General features: G+C 39.2%; 1 protein-coding gene across 1 annotated transcript in view; it reads right to left on the bottom strand.

Moving 5' to 3' along the window:
• Window positions 1-756: 756 nt before the first annotated feature.
• Window positions 757-19,317, bottom strand: part of LOC103182627 (histone deacetylase 9) — a 317,211-nt gene continuing 298,650 nt past the window's right edge. Inside the window, exons 24-27 of the mRNA XM_007899699.2 lie at window positions 18,002-18,135; window positions 13,048-13,132; window positions 7,760-7,913; window positions 757-1,774 (exon numbers count right to left, since the gene is read on the bottom strand). Coding sequence (XP_007897890.2) covers window positions 1,735-1,774; window positions 7,760-7,913; window positions 13,048-13,132; window positions 18,002-18,135 — 413 coding nt within the window. The 3' untranslated portion in view covers window positions 757-1,734. The remainder of the gene's footprint in view (window positions 1,775-7,759; window positions 7,914-13,047; window positions 13,133-18,001; window positions 18,136-19,317) is intronic.

Genomic DNA, 19,317 nt, shown 5'->3' on the forward strand with positions numbered 1-19,317 from the left:
AATAATAATACTTGCATTTCACATAGACCTTATCACATCATCATGGTTTGAAATATTAAGGTTAATAAAGTACTTGACAGGATTTACTGTAGAATGTAGTGACTGTCAATTTTGTAGGCAGCCTCGGTGATAAAATATGAGTTCAATATCCAGACTTAAAAGCAGCTAAACACCACCAGCATGTAAGTCAAGCATCAAAATAGATGTCTTAGTACAAAGATTAGAAATCAGTTCTGGGGGCTAAGATAATGAGGCTTCTGGGACAATAAGTTTACTGGGATGCTCCCACTTCACCAAGATTCTAGCACAAACAACCAGGACTAAAGTGGTTTTATAACACACCATAGGTTTGTTATGTTTTGTACTCCAGTCGTTTTTAATCCTTCACTCCTTTTTATTGTCATTTACAGGTACTCTCATATTTGTGTTCATTAATACAAGTGTTTTTTAATGACTGCCATTTCACAAAAGGGTACCGAGGACAAAAGAAAGCTAATCAGAAGCTGAAGTTTGAAAACTGGTCAACTGGATTGTTTTACAACAAGGGTATAATGGCATGTGCTTCATAAATTGTTCTGTCTATCGTGTGGGTTCCCAGGAATTCAATGGGAAGTGTGTATCTCAGGTGTGTTATAAAATAATAAAGAGGAAAGCATGAAGCAATCAAGATAAGGGCAGTTCCTCAATTTTTGTCATGAATAATAGCCAAAATGTTCAAACATTCAACAGTTAACTTTACAATTAACGTAATACACTTTGCAGTACATTTATATTATATATATAAAGAGAAAGAAAAGACTGACCTTGAGAATTATATCCACACTTATGGAAAAATTATTGCCTGACGCAAAAGAAAAAATTGTCATTTGAATGAAACCAGTTATTTGATTTTCTCCACGATCCTCTGGTTTTAGATTGTGTTAAGTAAAAATGGATCATATCATCTGTTGTATTCAAAATTGTAAGAGAAGCTTGCTCGAAATTGAGGTTTCATTCAAATTTACAAATTAAAGAAAGACATCCGATGCACACTTATGGCTTTAATACAGTGGGTGAAACCTATTTACAGGTCAAAAAATACAAAAACAAATGAACAAGTTGGTCATAAAATCAATGCTGATATTAAAGAATACGGCACTTGGACAAACAAATACTTCAAGATATTATTGTGCCACTAAATAAGTCTTGACATAAATTTTTGAAGCTTTTCTGATGTAGTTCTTTATCTGTTTTGAAAGTGCCTAAACTAAAAGCTGAGCTTTTTGTACCGGTACACGTTAAGGCAATTTTTGTGATGAAAGTCTTGGATTCTTTTCCCTCTTCTTCCAAAGGCACAGAAACAGTATCAGCTTAACTTCAGTTCTGAAGGTTTCAATGCTTTTAGAAAGTCTTCCTTCAAGAAACAACCCCATCCCCCATCACCATTCACTGGAAATCTACAAGCACTTCAGCCTCCAAAGAAAAGGAACAGCAGTGAAGTAAAGAGAGACGCCGAAAGAAAGTTCTGAAGACATTTCTGAACTGTAAGACATTTCTTAAAATGAAAAAAAACTAAATGTCTCTTTTTAAGTGTTCCAAGAGCAAGTGAAGTTGTCACTATTTGTAGGTTGCTGCTCTGTCTGAAAGGTCCAGCTGATTTACACTACCCAAACAGCAGACACCACATGTCTGAGAGAGCTTTTGGGGATCAACAATGATGTCATACAAAGGAAATAGCTGGATGAACTTGGCACTTCACAAAGCTGGCTCTTCTTCCATTGGTTCATCTGGACCTCTGGAAAAACAAACATACAATCAGAATGGAGTACACAGAGACATTTACAATCTTTACACTCGGTCAGAGTTGAATTTGAACTGTACAAAGTGTTTATTTGTGCTATGCAGTTATTTATAAATAAAGCATCTTTCCCTCAAACAATGCAAAAAAGGGAATGAATAATGGTTAATGACTGTTTCCAAATGTGATAACATTTATAGTAATAGCAATCTAAGACACTGAAACTATCACCCCATTTGCGCTGCCCTAGATATGCCAATTCATTGTTACTAAAAGTGCAGTACAGCTCTGGTTTTACAGACAATGATTCAATTTTGAGTCCCAGTCCCAAAGATTCATCAAGGAGACAGTTTCAGGACTGAATTAATAGTATGCTGTAGTGCTGCTGCCTCGACCCCCTCCCCACCAACTTACTGGTCACCCAGCTCCCCCTCCTCTGCCCACTACTGGCTGACATCATCAACCAGTCCCTCTCCTCCGGATCAGTCCCTGCCTCCCTCAAAACTGCTGTCATCACCCTCTTCCTGAAAAAACCCTCCCTAAATCCCTCAAACCTCAGCCACTACTGCCTTATTTCTAATCTGCCCTTCTCAAAAGTTCTCAAAAGTTCTAGAAAGCGCTGTTGCCAACCAACTTCGCGCACACCTCTCCTCCCACTCCCTCTTCGAACCCCTCCAGCCCGGTACCGCTCTGTCCACAGTATAGAAACTGCGCTTGTGAAAGTCACAAATGACATCCTCTCTATCTGTGACCAGGGCTCCCTCTGCCTCCTTGTCCTCCTGGACCTCTCCACCGCGTTCGACACAGTCGATCACGCCATCCTCCTCCACCGCCTTTCCTTCGTCATCCACCTCAGTGGGACCGCACTCGCCTGGTTCTAGTCCTACCGTACAAACTGCCAGCAGTACATCTGCACAAACAGCTTCTCCTTTCGCTCTCACCCGGTTACCTGCGGGGTACCCCAAGGATCCATCCTTGGCCCCCTCCTCTTTCTGATCTACATGTTCCCTCTTGGGGATGTCATTCATAGACATGGGGTACATTTCCACATGTATGCAGATGACACCCAACTCTACTTTTCCACCTCACTTTGCGACCCCCAGTCCCCTGATGTTCTGTCAGCCTGCCTGTCAGATCTCAGGGGCTGGATGAGCGCAAACTTCCTTCAGCTGAACGTTGACAAGACGGAAGCCATACTCTTTGGCTCTCGTCAACGTCTAAAATCTGATGGCTCTCACCTCCTCCACCTACCCGACCTCCCAATAAAACTCTCCGAATGCGTACGCTTCGTCAGGTTCGACCCCCAATTATCCTTTCTCCCCCACATCCGGTCCCTCACCAGCACTGCTTTCTTCCACCTCAACGCGTCACCCGTCTCCGCCAATACCTCTCTCCAAAAGCCACTGAAACCCTGGTCCATACCTTTGTCACCTCTCGGCTGGACTACTCTAACACCCTCCTCGCCGGTCTCCCATCCACTACCAAATCATTCAGAACTCTGCCACCCGCATTCTCACCCGCACGAAACTCCGCTCCCCGATCACCCCAGTCCTTGCCAGACTGAACTGGCTGCCTGTCCCAGAGAGGATCGATTTCAAGATCCTCACCCTTGTATTCAAGTCCCTGTACTCCTCTGCACCCCCCTACCTCTCTGACCTCCTCTCTCCTCAAAACAGTACCCGTTGCCTTCGTTCCTCCGGGTCTGGCCTCCTCCTTGTGCCCCAAGTTCTCTGCTCCACCCTCGGCGGCCGTGCCTTCAGCCACTATGCCCCAAGGCTCTGGAACTGCCTTCCTCACTCCCTTCATCTCGCTCCCTCCCTTCCTATCTTCAGGTCTCTGCTGAAGACCTTTCTTTTCGACCGCACCTTTGGTCACCTTCCTCCCCCTCCCCCTGGCTCGGTCCCGGGATCTGTTACTGTGAATCGCTCTGAGACGCCGTGCGGCGTGGAGGGCGCTATATAAATCCAAGTTGTTGTTGTTGTTGTTGTAGTATAAATTCAGTTGTACTGCAGAAAATTCAACACAACTTTCAGACTTAGGAAAATGTTACTCTTCAAAGCTCGATCTGGTCAATCCAATAGATGACCATAAAATGTTTTTAATGTAATTCAGGCTCGGAATGCGCCTTAGTTTTAGCCTGGGGGACCGTTTTGTTTTAAGGCCATTCAGATTAAGCAGAGTTGTAGAAAATTCTTAGATTCAACCTTTTTATTATATCAATTGTAAGACTGTTTTCTGCAATTCTAAAACCAAAAAGTTTTCAAAGTTAAGTCTGAATTTTCCACAATTTTGCCCAATATTACATTTCAAGGTAATCTAGTTTTACAGCCAAAGAATAGGTGGAATTTTAGGACTCTGGCTCTTCGGTAACATTAAAACGCAACTCAGATTTGGCGCTATTTAGAGGACCTCTTCACATCTCTCAGCTGTACAGGCTTTGCTTGTTCTGCAAGGGTAGGTGGAAATGGGTGAATGAAATAAATTAGGTTTCCTGCACCAAAATCACTTTACTTCCAAGAGTATAAAGAGGGCATTAGAAGAAATAATCCATGGCTCTCTAGCTAATCTGAACAGGTTCTATGTCATTAATATGCCACCAACATTTAGGGGATGAAGCAATTCTGACTGAAAATAGTTCTCAATGTGCATGATGGAGCTCAGCATTAAATCCCACATTAAATAAAGTAATAAATACTCATTTAAGCAGATGTCAAATACAGGTCAAACTAACAGTCAATCAAACCAGCAGTAGGAAGACTTTTATGAAGAAGCATGTAGAAGATGCAATAAAAAAAGAGAAAATCAGCTTTCTCAATGAATATGTGAGGATTTTTATAACTCTGTCAATCAAAATGCAGCTATTTTATCAAGAGTGATTTAAAGCTTCATAAACCACAAGCGCAAAGTTTAAACTAGCCCCTCTTGTGAACCTATTTTTCTGCCCATTGTGTACGTTTTGTGTTTTGCTATTGAACATAATCATTTTATCATCTTGGCTTACAGGCAAGCATTCTTGCTTTTGGGCCAGAAGGTGATGGGTTCAAATCTCAAGTTCTTGGGGCATGAATTCATTATCCAGGTTGATACTCCAGTGAGTTATTACAACAACAACCTGCACTTATATAGTGCCCTCCATGCAGGGTAGCATCTCAAAGTGCTTAACAGTGTCGGACCCTGACTCTGAACCAGGTGGGGGGGAGAGGATGGGGTGGGTGTGTGTTTGGGAGGGAGGGAGGTGTGAGGGACAAGGCCGGTTCCAGTTAAGCAGAGGCGCTGGGTGGTGGATCAGGGAGTGAGGAGGTCAGAGAGGGAGGGAGATGCCGGGGTAAATGGATTTTAACACGAGTGTGAGGATCTTGAAGTGGATCCGTTCGGTGATGGGGAGCCAGTGGAGCCTGGCCAGAACTGGTGAGATGGGGGTACGGAGTTTGGTTTGGGTAAGTATGCGAGCAGCAGAGCTCTGAATGAACTGGATTTTTTGAATAGTGGAGCTGGGGAGACCAGTGAGCAGAGCGTTTGAGTAATCCAGGCAGGAAGTGACAAACAGAATGGGAGGGAGTGTTAGGAGAGGCAACTGGATTAGTGGCAGTACAATCTTACAGATTAGTAAAGGTGCCATTTTACGGATATTCTATCTTTCATTTCTGAAAGATCTTGTATCATTATTCAAAAGAGAAGGAAGTTTCTCCTGATGTCCTGACTAACAATCTTCTAACCTAAATGACGATTTATCTCTTGGCTTTTTGTGGGATCTTGCTAGTGCAAGTGAGTTTGCTTACCAAACCAATCACTAAACTTGACAATAATTACTTGTGAAGCAATTTGAGATTTTTTGATATGATAAAACACTATATAATATAGGTTTTTGGTCATCTCTGTTAGTTTATCTTGGGAGTACATCAGGAACACAAAAAAATGAGAGACAATATGGACAACATATTTCTGATAGTTTGTCTTGTCAAAGCATAAAGATTATGAATCAACACATTTCAACTTGATTGCATTGTTGAGATGCTATCCATGTGAAGGGTGCTATATAAATATAAATTGTGTTTATATAGCACCCTTCACATGAATGAATATTGCTTGCTGAATTAATTCCCAGTATCGTATTTGTATGAGTTATAATGTGATCAAATCAATGTATTTAATTATTCTATTGCATTGAAATTATGTTATTGTATTGTGTTACATTTAATTGTATTGCAATATATTGCAGTGTGATCCATACATTTTGCTCAGCAAACATAACCCCAACATAACACAGTGAGTGTCCTCTCTTCAAAACTATGTGAAAGATCTGCATTATGTACAGTGCATGATGTCAGGATTCTGTGGTTGGTACACAGAAGCTATCATGTGGTTAAATCTCCCCTCAGGAGAAGCAGAAGTTAGCAGTGTTAGTGATTTGGCATCTCTTATCCATGTAACATGGATATTAAAACTGGAGGTTCGTTAGTGGAAATGAGTCAGGACTGCACTAGGCTGTAATAGTTTGGGAATTTCACATTTGCTGCTCATTCAGAATTGGATAGATTTTACTGTGACATTAACATTCCTCTGAACATATAAAAGAAAATGATGAGGTCCCTACTGCATTATTTGTGAGAAAGAGGTTGGAATTTTTTCACAATCCTTTAATTCTTTATTCATATACTTCTTATTTGTATTTCCCATTCCATCCTTCTAAATCCTTTGAAAGTGAAGGTATTATTAAAATATATCTATAGAGTTTGAAAAGTGTTAATCATTGTTAGCCAAAAGTCAAAAGCCAAAAACTACAGTCAGTTCCAGGTGTGCCACGTGAAATGGTACTGAACTTGACTGACTTTGATATAATGCCTTATTATGTCTTCGAGATGGCTCAAAGCGCTTCACATAATGTACTGTAAAGTGAATTGTCTGTATATTTTGTATTTGATATAGCGAGCCCTATATCAAATGCAAGGATTATTCTTCTTCTTCCAGAATGCATAGTTATGTGGAGTGATACAGCACAGAAAACAGGCCAGGCGGTCCAACTACTCCATTCCGAACCAATACCAATCCTCTCGTCTTCTCATTACAGCTTCAGGCTTTTTTTTAAACAGAGCCTAATGTTCCTGCCGCCAACATCGTTCCTGGTAAACCGTTGTAGCTATTACTGTTTAGCTTCTGCTTCCTGGCACCTTTTCCTAAACTTGATTGAAAATGTGCCCCATTATCCTATAGTACGTGAAACTATTGCTAGGGTTTATTTTCCTCTCTCTTTATATGTCCCTTCATGTCCCCTCTGAGGCATCCCTTTTGGCCTTCCCTAAGGATGGAAGACAAATGCAATCCGTTCTAGATTTCTGTCCAGTAATCCCTGTTGGAAATTTACATATGGAGATTGGACAAAGTCAGGGCTGAACTCAGCTTTAATATTCAATGATTGAATAGTTTGCTGGTATTCATTATCAGGCTCACACACGAAGAAAGACCAATTGAGTGAGGTACCAAGACTACCAAACCTCATGGAATCATACTCCAGTGAATGTCATCTCTAGAAAAGAATGGGTAAGAGAATGCAAATTGGGAAATGAAAGAAACCCAACTCAGTTCATTATTTTTCCCCCTTTCCCACACTTCAATACTGACTCTTGATATTGCAAAGCAACCATAGGCAAATATTGCATTGATATCTAAAAGTCACTGTTCCAATTGCACACACATTTAGGAAAGTATTTGAAATACAATTATAGCATATTTACAGGGCTTGATTGTATGAACATCAACTCTGTCCCATGGAATGCACACATTCAGACCCTACCATCAAACAGTTTTGTTGAAATAATACGCAATTGTTTCAGCTTGTTTAGAAAAATATCCCCCATAGAACTACCAAAATTTACAGCACAGAAGAAGGCCATTCAGCCCATTGTGTCTGTGCTGGCAGTTTTAAGAAAAATCCTTTTAGTATTTTATATTAAATTCTGTTCTTTGCTTGTTGGAGTTACCGACCTATTTTCTTCCTCTAAATGCCTTTGTTTGGCATCGACTGAGAGTGATGCCATCGCGGTGACGGTTTCTGTCTCCTCCTTCTCCAAGTTCTGAATTTCCATTAGAGACCAATCCAGGGTTGAAGTGTACCGCTGCACTGATTTCCAGTATTTACCTAGAAATGTACAGTGAAGATGATGTTATTAAATGCTTATTGTTTGTTAGTCAGAAATCGTGCAAAACATGAAACAGATCTCATGGGGTGAAAAACATGTTACATGATGTGATAAATGCCATCATTAATAGTTATCATTGTTGAAACATTGAGATGGTCTCAGGATATTTGTTACAACTGTAGAATTATCTAATTATGTTGCAGCAGTGAGGCTGAAGGGATTACTGCTAAAATCAAATTCTGTATGAAAACATTGAGTAACCCTCTTGTCATTTCATTTTTTACCATTGTTGATAATTATCACTGACAATTATCATTTTACTAATAGCACTTTTTTCGCCAAACACTGCATTTGTATAAACATTTAATGATTGTACTTAATATAGCCTGATTTACCTTACATATAAGAATCATCATAGATGTTAGCTCATGTCTTTTCAATGTCAATGACACATCTTTGTGTCAGTAAATCGACCTCAGCGATCACTTGCGATTCTCTGTTAATAAGCTCACACCATCTGTCAGTGTGCTGGATACCAATGGAAAAGATAGCTCCTGTTAATCAAATAATCACTCCTTGAATCACACTGATGTATGTGCTGGCAGTGATGGAAATATCTTCCATTTCTACAGTTGTCACAATGCTTTTAACAACATTGCCCAATGGCTTGCAATAGGTTTCTCTTCTTTTCCTCTATTGTTTCCCCTTTTTTTCTTTGATTGTCATTGGGGTTCAGTTCCACTGGCACCAGCAACTCTCCGGAACCTCATGCAGGCAAATGTCAGCAGCGTATTTGCCCTTGGAGCCCACCACAGTCTAGCCTGAACCTATCTATACGTGCATACCTTCCTGCAGGACTCAATGGCTAACAATTTGGGAATGCTTTTTCTCCCTCTCTGGAAACAATTGGGATTGTTTTTTTCTCTCCCTGGATAACAATTGGGCATGTTTTCCCCCTCCCTATCCTGGAGACAATGAAGTCAACTGTAGTGCCCCTGCTTCTGGCCTAATGGAAAACATCTGTTAGCTTCAGTGAAAGAATACCTCCTCCTCCCCCCCCCTACTCCCCCCATCCCCGCACACTACCGTCCCCCACTAACAAAGCGAATGTTTGAAACTGAACACAAGACATTGGGGTGGTGTCACTAGGATATTTGTTACAACTGTAGAATTATCTAATTATGTTGCAGCAGTGAGGCTGAAGGGATTACTCATAAAATCAAATTCTGTATGAAAACATTGAGTAACCCCCTTGTCATTTCATTTTTTAATAATTGTGAATAAATCATTTACTACTTTCTGCACTTCTCAAAAGAAAAAAAGAACTTGCATTTTATAGTGAGTTATCATCCCATAATATCTCAAAGTGTTTAATACATAAATTACTTTTAACTGTTGTGACCATTTTCACATACTTCCAAAGTGAAATGCGCTATATATATATAAATTTGTATTTTTTTTTGCAGGCAAACACAACAACTCTCATTCACAGCTATGTGATGAAATGCCAAAAACACTGGGAGAAGTTTGCTTCTCTTTGTAAACAGTGTAATAAGATTATTAATGTCCATCTGAATAGGCAGAAGGAACCTTGGTTTAACGTCTCAACTAAACGTACCCACCAACATTGCAACACTACCCAGTACCACATGGGCATGTCAGCCGAGAATGCAAGATATCTCATCTTGATGAGACGCTTGAACTCACATTTTCTTGACCTAAATGAGCTGGACTAATATCTAGGTGTCATTCTGTTCTGGTGCCCAATTTCATTTGATCTCTTCAGTACATTTACAGAGGTACTCCATAGCACCTGGAATGTTTGCAAATCATGATCATGTGGCCCAGCGACAACATCATGTGTCACAAATGCAAGGCAGTTGCGTGCAAACTCCATTTAAGGAACAGTTTATAAGAGTCTGACTGGGAAGGCTTCAAAAATGTAGCTCAAGAGTAATTTAGAAGTTCTGCCTAAGGGAGCTGGGTTCAAATCTTACTGAAATTAATGGGCCAAAGGTCTGCTCTCTCGGCTGGCTGTAAGAGATCAGTGTGAAATGAAACTAGGCAATCTCAGCCCAGCTCCCAGTGGGTCTGGATTTGAAGCATCAAACTTCCCCCGAATTTGGTACAAAGTTTGAGATCTTATTCAATGGCAAGCGTGGGAAAAATAAACGTCAAATTGGCATTGTTGCTTACAGAAGGTGTTGACGTAGGAATGCTTTCCATTCTTCAACTCGAGCATCCTTTGCCCCGATAAGCATAATGTTTACCAAAAATAAGCAGGTCAGACAAAGCAGGAGTTTGCAATAGTTTACTTTTTTATCATTTGTATGAAAAGAATGGGTGTTAAAAATGTCTAATTGCATTTGGAAACTGAAATAAATGGTGTCAGCATTTAGATGTGTTTAGCTTGGTTTCACAAAGCCATGATAACTTTTTATAAACTCCTGATTTAAAAGTTTAAGCATTTGTTTCTGTGTGATATAAAATCCTCCCCCACAACAATATCCCACTGAGAAAAAAATGAATTTCTGGGATCAGGTCACAAGGAGTCCTGCAGGCAAACACTATGTGATATAATTAAAAATGAATCAGATGGGGCAAAGTTATCATCAATTTGTTTTTAATCACATTAGAGACCATGTTGGCACAAGGCGAAGTGAAGCTCTGCAGGATCCCAAAACTGCTCATAGCCACATTAAGCTGAACTGAGCTGTAAGAATCCTGTGTTTTAAATAAATGATTCTAGTGTGCTGTAATCTATTTAAATCTGCAACTTCTCACTCATTGTTGCCATGTGTTTTTTCAAGCATCATTTTTGCTTTTGTGAAGATTTTTTTCCCTTGACATTTCTCCATCGCTGTATTGGATATTCCAGGCTTTCGCAGCAGGAGCTCCTTCTCAGGAGAGTAGAAGCTTCTGAGGTGGATAAAGAAGGGATTTCACACAGTTTTGAGAAATGATCCCGGTGTTAGCAAAACACTTCTTTATTCCTACCAGTAGTTTTTGTTTTTAAAAAAAATCCTGATTTTCTCCCCCACTTTTCCCGAAGGTGTTTCTTGCCCTTGACAATGAATGTGTGTCAGATTGTTTGAATAAAGAGTATGTCACAGACAAAGCAGATATTGTCCTCATACAATGTCCATAAACATCTTCTACCAGAGGTCTCTAGATAGAAGGAACAGTAATCTTGGCCAATTATCTAATTGTTACGCCACCCGACCCAACTGTCCAGCGCCTTGGGACGTCCTCCTGACATGAAAGGCGCTCTATAAATGCAATCATATTGTTGTTGTTTGTGTAGGGAAACACGACAGCCAATTTTCATATATCAATGTCCCACGAATAGTTATGAAATGAGTAACTGATTATATTTAGGGGATTGTTGACTAGGATATCTGTAGAAACTCATTTTTGAATGGTACCAACTTGCAACTAAACAGGCAGGTATAATATAATTTTAATGTCTCAGCTGAAGCACTGCACTTCCAACAATGTACCACCGCCCCCCCCACCCCAGTACTGCAATGGGGTGTCAGCCTAGATTTCCAAGGCCTGGCATGCTTGTTTGTAGGACACTGTGTGCACAAATTGGCTGCCGTATTTCCTAGAAAATACAGTCACACCCCTTTACAGTGTATCCTATGAATTGCTTTGAGTTGTCTTGATGATGTGATAATGTGCTGAATCAAATGGAAGAATTATTATTATTATGGGGCTTGAACCTATAGCCTTGTGACTCAGAGGTGAGACTACTACCAACAGAGCCAGGCTGACTCACCAATTTCTAAAGACTGGCGATGGACCTGAGTACAATGACTTGGTCCAAAGCTCAATTTCAAAAAGTTTGGCAACCACCTTGCTGCTAAGCAGACCTGACGTTTCTTTTCCTTCAGTATTTGAGTCCTGCTTCATAGTGTACCAACTGTGTTAAGTTTGTTTTAGCAGAAGTCAAACAAAAATTTTCCATGAATGGGAGCAGAAGTGGATTAAAGAAATGCTCAGGCCCAATTCAAGACACCTAGATCCTGGTGGAAAGGAGATGTGTGTGTGTGTGTGTGTGTGTGGTTGGGGTGTCATTTGCAGCTTTCTTCCCCAAATATTCTCTCTCTGATGAGACTGATTGCAGACAATTTTTTTACAGGAGAATGTGAAGCACATTGATACATTATCCTACATGAAGGGTGTATTAAAAATGCAAGCCGTGTTTTATCAACATCTCAACAGCAGTTTTTTGAGGGAAAATAAACAGCCCAGATGATCAATCTATCGGCAGCGTGTAAAATGATTAACGTTAATGTTGGTTTATGTCCACTGATGTAAAAGGTTAGCAGAATTTTTTCTCACACAAAGAAAAACTGATAACATCATTTCAAATTTGCCAATATTGCAGAAACTACTCCCATTAGTGATATATTAGGGATGAAGGAGCTGTGGTTATTGCATTCAGCAGGCTGTATTCTTGGCAACAGATCATCGTACAAAAACTTCTACAGCCCTGTTCTTTTCAAGCAATTCAGATAATTTTACAAGTTATAATTGGAGTTGATAGAAGTTACGGTGGAAAATGTTTCAGTTCTCATAACTGTAAAGCAATTGCAATGTGCCAGGATTTAATGGACCGCTCATTCTCACCACGCAATTCTGATGCCAATATTGTTAGAGTATTTGTTATTCATTTGAGAGAAATCTGCCAGTTTTCTCCACTGAGTTCAAAATTTTATAAATGAAGAATGGGAGAATTTGATTTCTAGACCTTTTTATCAATGCAAGTATGGACTGTGGCTTATACTGGAGAGTTTCCAAGATTTTTCTCTTCTGGAATAGACAAAGTAAAGCTATTGTACTCTGTGGAGAAAGAACTCTGGTCTAAAATGTGTTTGTTTTAAGAAAGACTTGAGTAAATCATCGCCTTGTGTTTCATTTTAACATTAAATGAAAGTTTCTTTTCATTGTTTTTATGCGATATATTTGTATATATATGATGTTGTTTCATCTCTGAACATGAGCCCGTATGCAATTAGTGACACTGACATATTGGTTTAAGAAAGTAGTAAACAGAGACCTTACTGGCACTTGCTGGATAATAAATCATTTCTTTGTAATTAAACATATGCTGCTTGTATGACTTACTTTGAATTTCAATTGTTCTTTCCAGGGAAGCCACGGCATTGGCGTTTGGCTTCTGAAGCCGAATGTCTTGGGGAAGAGGCTCCAGCTGTAAGGATTCAAATAACCTTGTGATAAGATGAGTCAATTTGCTGCTTAAAAAACATTTTCTTGTAGCTCCAAACCTTTTTCCAACTGGGAATCTTTTGGATGAAGAAAGTCCCATTTGGCTCACTGGAAATCGTTTTGACTACTTTCAGCCCACTTTATTAACTGTTTAATTGGTTTGAGAAGCAGAAGTAGGTGAAAAAAAACTGTAATAATGGTCATTTATCATGAAATGTGTCCATGTTCTTGGCTCTATTTTCAAAATGTATGATGAAAGATCATCCAAATATATTATTCTGGCGTGTTTATCTTGATAATAATGTAGATAAATAGTTCTGATCTTCACTTTTTTATCTTTCCTGAACTAAATCATCGCTTCCTCTTCCCTACTTCATAGTGGACTGCATTCTTAGATCCTTAATGTTTTCATTTTGGCTCAAGAGCACCCAGCTGATTAATCCCTTTCCACCTCACAGGACACTTCCTTCCAGATACATTACATTGAGAGCTTCTAATTATCTTGGGATTTATGGAAGTACATCAGCTGTGATGTTGTCACACCCAAGTGTTAAAGCCACTTTCTGCTATTTACACAGTATAATGCATAGCATAGTATTTCACTGAAGTACTATTTCCAATGATTAGTCATTTGAATGACCTATTCTGGGCTCTAAATAAAAATACCATTAACAATTTCTCAACTTCTCAATTCAACAGGGTGTTGCCTATCTCGATAATTCCCCTCACCCCTTCACTTCACTCATCCTACACCCACATGTTCCCAATTTCAGGCATGTCATCAAGGGTAGGTACAGACTGGAAGTCAGCCAATTTCTCGTATGGATGGGAAATAAGAATTGATGGGCGAGTGCCACAACTCACTGTGAAGGAGGTCCCAGCAGCAAAATGATTAGGAGTGGGAAGCCTGATTTATGCTTCTTGGTTGAATATTGAATTGGCTAAAGCTGAGGCAAGTTCTGCATGCACTCAACCAAAGAGCACCTGGCTGGTTCTTGAATAGCATGACAAATTGTAAGGGGGTGGAGATTGGGGGAATGCTGACTCCCAACCAAACAGAGGAATCAATATTATCTTTGAAACAGTGTCATCTAGAAACAGCAGAAATGCATTCATCTCACAATAATTTGACTCTGGGCCATGCTCTCTTATGGATTATATTTAGCTGATGTATCCTATGCACAGTTACCATCATGTGTAATGTGGGACTGTATCCTACCTCCCAGTGTATCCGGATTCTTAGAATCCTTTTTGAGAAGAAGAGTGTAAATTTCTTTGCCTTTGTCCTGATTTAAATATAACTAAGAAATGCACACCATTAGAACATAAGAAATGCTAGACGAGAAAAGACCAAGGTCCACTTAGTTAACCTTCCACCTTCCTGGCGGTCACCTTGTGTCCCGAACTACCTATGTACTATATCCCATAATGTTATTTAGTTGTTTATTTACACCAAGAGCAATAAAAGGTTTTTTTCCAGGGAGTCTGTAACATTTAGCAACTAGCTGGGGCAGAAAAGGTTTAATATCAAGGAATATTTACAACATAGAAGGGCATAACATACGCCACTATGTCTGTATTGATACTAGCTCTGTCCTCCCTCCCCATTCTGTAATTATCTTCTCTGATTCCATTCACTATTTATTTTCACTCACCTTTTAACGTTGTTTTCCAAAGTAATTATCCTATTCCTTTTCAAACATTGCTATACACTTGGCTCCAACAGCTATCTTTTGCCAGGGCAGTCCATATTCTGGTTAATTGCAGATGCCTAACTGAAAGTATCTTATTCAACAAAGACCAGACTTGCAATGTTCTGAACTCTAAGAACTAATAGCTCTATGGAGCATAAACATTACAAAAAAAGTTGATTTTGTATCAATTAGCTCAACTGTAGTTGAGCTGGATATACATCTCCTTGAGAATTTTATTAGTGGGTATGAGGATAAGTGCAGTCTGAACAAATACTTCAATCAAACAATGGTTTCTACTTCAATACTTCAATCAAACAATATTGCTCAAGCCTGTGCTTTTACTTGCTGGCCATTGTCATGGCCATTGTAACATATTTCTGGTTTTCCATAGGAAATTATATTTGATATTTTAAATCTCTGTTTGTGATCTGTTCACACATATCATATTTTAGACTCCTGTATGCATCTATTTCTATTCTGTAGGAGACAACATTCAACTTAATCAGTCCAAATTCCTAATTGTCAATATTTGTATCAGGTTTCTTTTCACTTCTGAAACCCACTTCAATGATGAAGTCCCCTGACTGGCTCCACTAAGTGGCCCAGAAAGAGAGCTTCAGACAGAACAGGATGTGCATCTGGAGGAACAACGCCAAGAAGGGATAGTGCCAGCTGATTACTGCTGTAAACATAGGTGGTACTAAGCTTTTTTTGGACAGATGGATGAATACTTTACACTGAAAGTATTCTGCCTCGGCTTTACTTCTCTTTTAGGTGATGATGCATGAATGATAGAGATACAGTGTTATTTCCAATCCCAGTCTCAACAGAGAAATAATAAAAATGTACATATTAAATCGATAATAATAAGAATATTATCATTGTATTTGATATAGCTCCTTATCACATGGTCGAGACATCTCAAACCGCTTCACAGAATATACTGTAAGGACTGTGTATTTTGTAGGCGAAATGGGCAATATCAAATGAAAGAAGCAAATATTGTTTTTTTCCTTCACATTTTTAACTCAAATCATGGTGCCCATATGAGAAACGAATGAATGATATCCCACTAGTTTCTCATGTGACTTTGGACATAAGAACATGGGGATAAAGGTACGCTCCTCTGTATCTGTACCATCTCCAATGCTTCATTTCCCATTGAAGGTAGAGCAGCCAAAATGGCAAACCTGTGGGATCAAATACATGTTTCATGTGATATGTATCACATCAAATGATTTGGAGGTGAACTATGCACCCCCAACCACCACCCCACCACAAACAAACACCACCCCCAACAAGGTGATAGCAAGTTCCAGTTCTTTGAGTTTTTTATTGAAAAGTAGCAGTATCCCAGTATCCAGCAGTTAAAGGCTGTTTTCTGAGATTCAGAAATGCAAAGATGTGGATTTAGCTTCTCAGACTTCATGATTGAGAATGGCATAATGAGAGAAGTGTGGTTGTCTGTCTCTGTCTGCATGTGATAAATTTCAGATTCACCACAACTTTGGTTGTTGCAAATGATGTCCTCAGTGATCTATAGAAAGTTACAATCTTCTTTTGATTTTTTGGGTCTACCACATGCTGATCAGTAATGCTGTGCACAATTGGCTGCAGCGTTTCACCCACAAAAAATCTAGTCAATTCACTTTGCAGTATATTCTGGAAAGCACTTTGAGATGTCTCAACAATGTGATAAGGCTCTATATAAAATGCAAGGATTATTATTAGTAGTAGCAGTACTAGTAATCTTTTGTTAGAGATTTATAATAAGAAATAACATCCTAAACATGCAGTAAAAAGATCACTAGAATTTGTGTTGAGTGTGTGGATTCTTAGTCAAATGTGCTCTGATTATGGGATACAGTGACAAACAAACATTACCCTGTTGTTTTATTGATATTGTTTCTTTTAAAAAACACATAGCTTCTTTGCACAATTGTTCATGCCTTGCTTCTCACGACTGAATGAAAATTGGATCAGTTGCTCCAAGAAAAGTATTTGAAAATACTGCAGCTCTACGTGAGACTTTTGTGCTGGCACCATGTCAAAATTTGAGTGAGTTTTGAAAAGTTCTAAACCAGAGTAAATACTTTTCATGGCCACAAAATGAAGCGTTGAAAATTATTCAGGTGGCACAAAACCTCCTTCACCGAAAAAAGATTAGAACTGCAAAACATATTTGCTATGTTGTTTGAAAATATCCCCAAGGAACCCAACATTAAAAAAAACAATCTAAGGCCTTTTGTTCACTCTGGTCTCTTCTAAATGATACGCTTAGTTTCTTTTTATTTATAAGGTCAGATAATCTTGCACTCTTGGAATATAAACATGGATTAATTGTTGAACTTATTTGTGAAGCCATATCATTCTTAGCAATATCAGATAAAAGACTACAACCTCTTCAATTGACAAAACATTCATTGTTCTCAAGATTAAGTGTCATGTAGGCAAACTATCAAATTTACCCTCTTGCTTATTCTGGAATTACAGTAACAGACTGCACTTCCATCAACATAATTAGCTGACAGTTGTTTGGAAGTGGAGAGCACCCACAAGGTTCCTGTTTGCTATTGGCCCACACCTACATCTCTGATTCATTTATTTTATAACAATGACTAGAAACAAAAGCTATTTTCATAATTAGTTTATATTATTCCACTGATTGTCAAACATTATGTATGTGTGTGCGTGTATGTGTTGCTTGATTCAGAGGTGCAGGCCAAAGCAAACAATGTACAAAGTGAAATATTTTGGGAGCAAAAACAATCAAATGTTTATGAACTTAAATTCCCAACACATGAACAAATACTTGTGAGAAAACACAGAATATCCATACAGAAGTCATTTGGTGGTCTCTGCAATTAGATCCCATTAAAATGCCTGAAATCAAAGGAACTGTAAATTGCAGCTATCCAGAACTTGCACTGAAGCTATTCCACATTTTAATAACTGTGAAACTGATCTACGAAAATAAGTGGGTTAATTATGTCGTTCATCAAATCACAAATAAAGCCTTGTTAATGATATGCTGTCAAGAGCCTTTTGGTAGAACAAGCATTTCCAAAATGTGAACGAAAGCTAAGACAGTCAAGAAAGGAAAGTACCAGCAAGATTGGAAAGTTCTAGCTGAGCATTGACTTGCCAGCAAATTGTACCTCATTTCCTAGCAGCGTGTAAACACAGGCTTCTGACGCATCACAGATGGCGCTAAGATTGTGCCCACCTTCCAGAGCCAGGACCACGCGGCCTTTTGCCAGACTCATTAAGTTCTTCGTAAGGTAGCGAAAACCTATGACAAAGAAAAGAATAAGTTTAAAACCTCTAAGAATATCATGTCAGATATGTTGCTTCAGTGAAGTCAATATTCAACTAGCAACATACAGTTAGCAAATTATACATTGATTACAAACCTACCCATGTATACAATCAAGATTACACATAGGGTATAATTATAGCTTTTCTTAATGTGATCCCTTAATAAAGAATCCTGTTAGAATTCCCACAGGAATTCTGCTCCAGAAATAGACCATATTGGAGCAAAGATCTCATGGGTCAGTAATATTTAATGTATCTCTGTTTGCTGGAAGGAGTCCCCAGTTGTATGACCTGGAATCCTGTTAAGAAACACTGCAGACGATATTGCAATGATGACTCCTTTCATTGCAGACCAGTTGCTTTTTCAAGCATTACAGAATGGCTACAATTTGTAAAACAATAGGGTTGAGAACCTGCACTGTATTCAAGCACACATCAATTTTTTGGTAATGTTTAAAATATTTCTTCCCTTTCCCATTGTATTAAGGGGGTGGGGTTGGGGTTTGGGCAGGAAACCTGCTGTTCTACACTGTTTCTAATTCCATTGCCTTTCATTTTCCTTTTCCATAGTGGGGAAGCATCTGGCTTCTACTCTGCAGGTCCCTCGCAACATGAATTCACCACTGGGCAAATGCTGGCATGAAGCTACATTCTAACACTGTGGTACATTGCACTGGAGCTCCAGTAGGTCCTACCAGCATAATACTGTGCTTGCATGTCTTGAGAAGGCAGTAGCATTCGCAATGGAGAATCATAAACTAATTTCAACAGAGACAAGAAATACCAACATTTAGTTCAATTTTTCATTTACTATTTAATATGCAGAATAAGCATTGAAGATCCCTCTAATTTGTTACTGAAGTGGTACTAACAATATAATACCAATAAAAAAATATACATTTGTTTTAATGTAACAAATATACATTTCTATAGCACCTTTAACATCAGGGAGATATCCCAGGGTGCTGAACAGTCCAGAGTTTGCAGCAAGTTACTGGAGGTGGGAACAACGGGTGGGGTGGGGGTAGAGGAGGAAGATGGCCGAAGGCACTGTCAAAGAGCTACAGTGTTCTGGATAGTCTGCAGCTTATGAAGGGAAGAATTAGGTAGTCTGGTGAACAGAGAATTGGCAACGCCAAACCTGGACCTGACCGAG

This window comes from Callorhinchus milii, unplaced genomic scaffold (assembly GCF_018977255.1).
Source record: "Callorhinchus milii isolate IMCB2004 unplaced genomic scaffold, IMCB_Cmil_1.0 Scaffold35, whole genome shotgun sequence".
Taxonomy (NCBI): Eukaryota; Metazoa; Chordata; class Chondrichthyes; order Chimaeriformes; family Callorhinchidae; genus Callorhinchus; species Callorhinchus milii.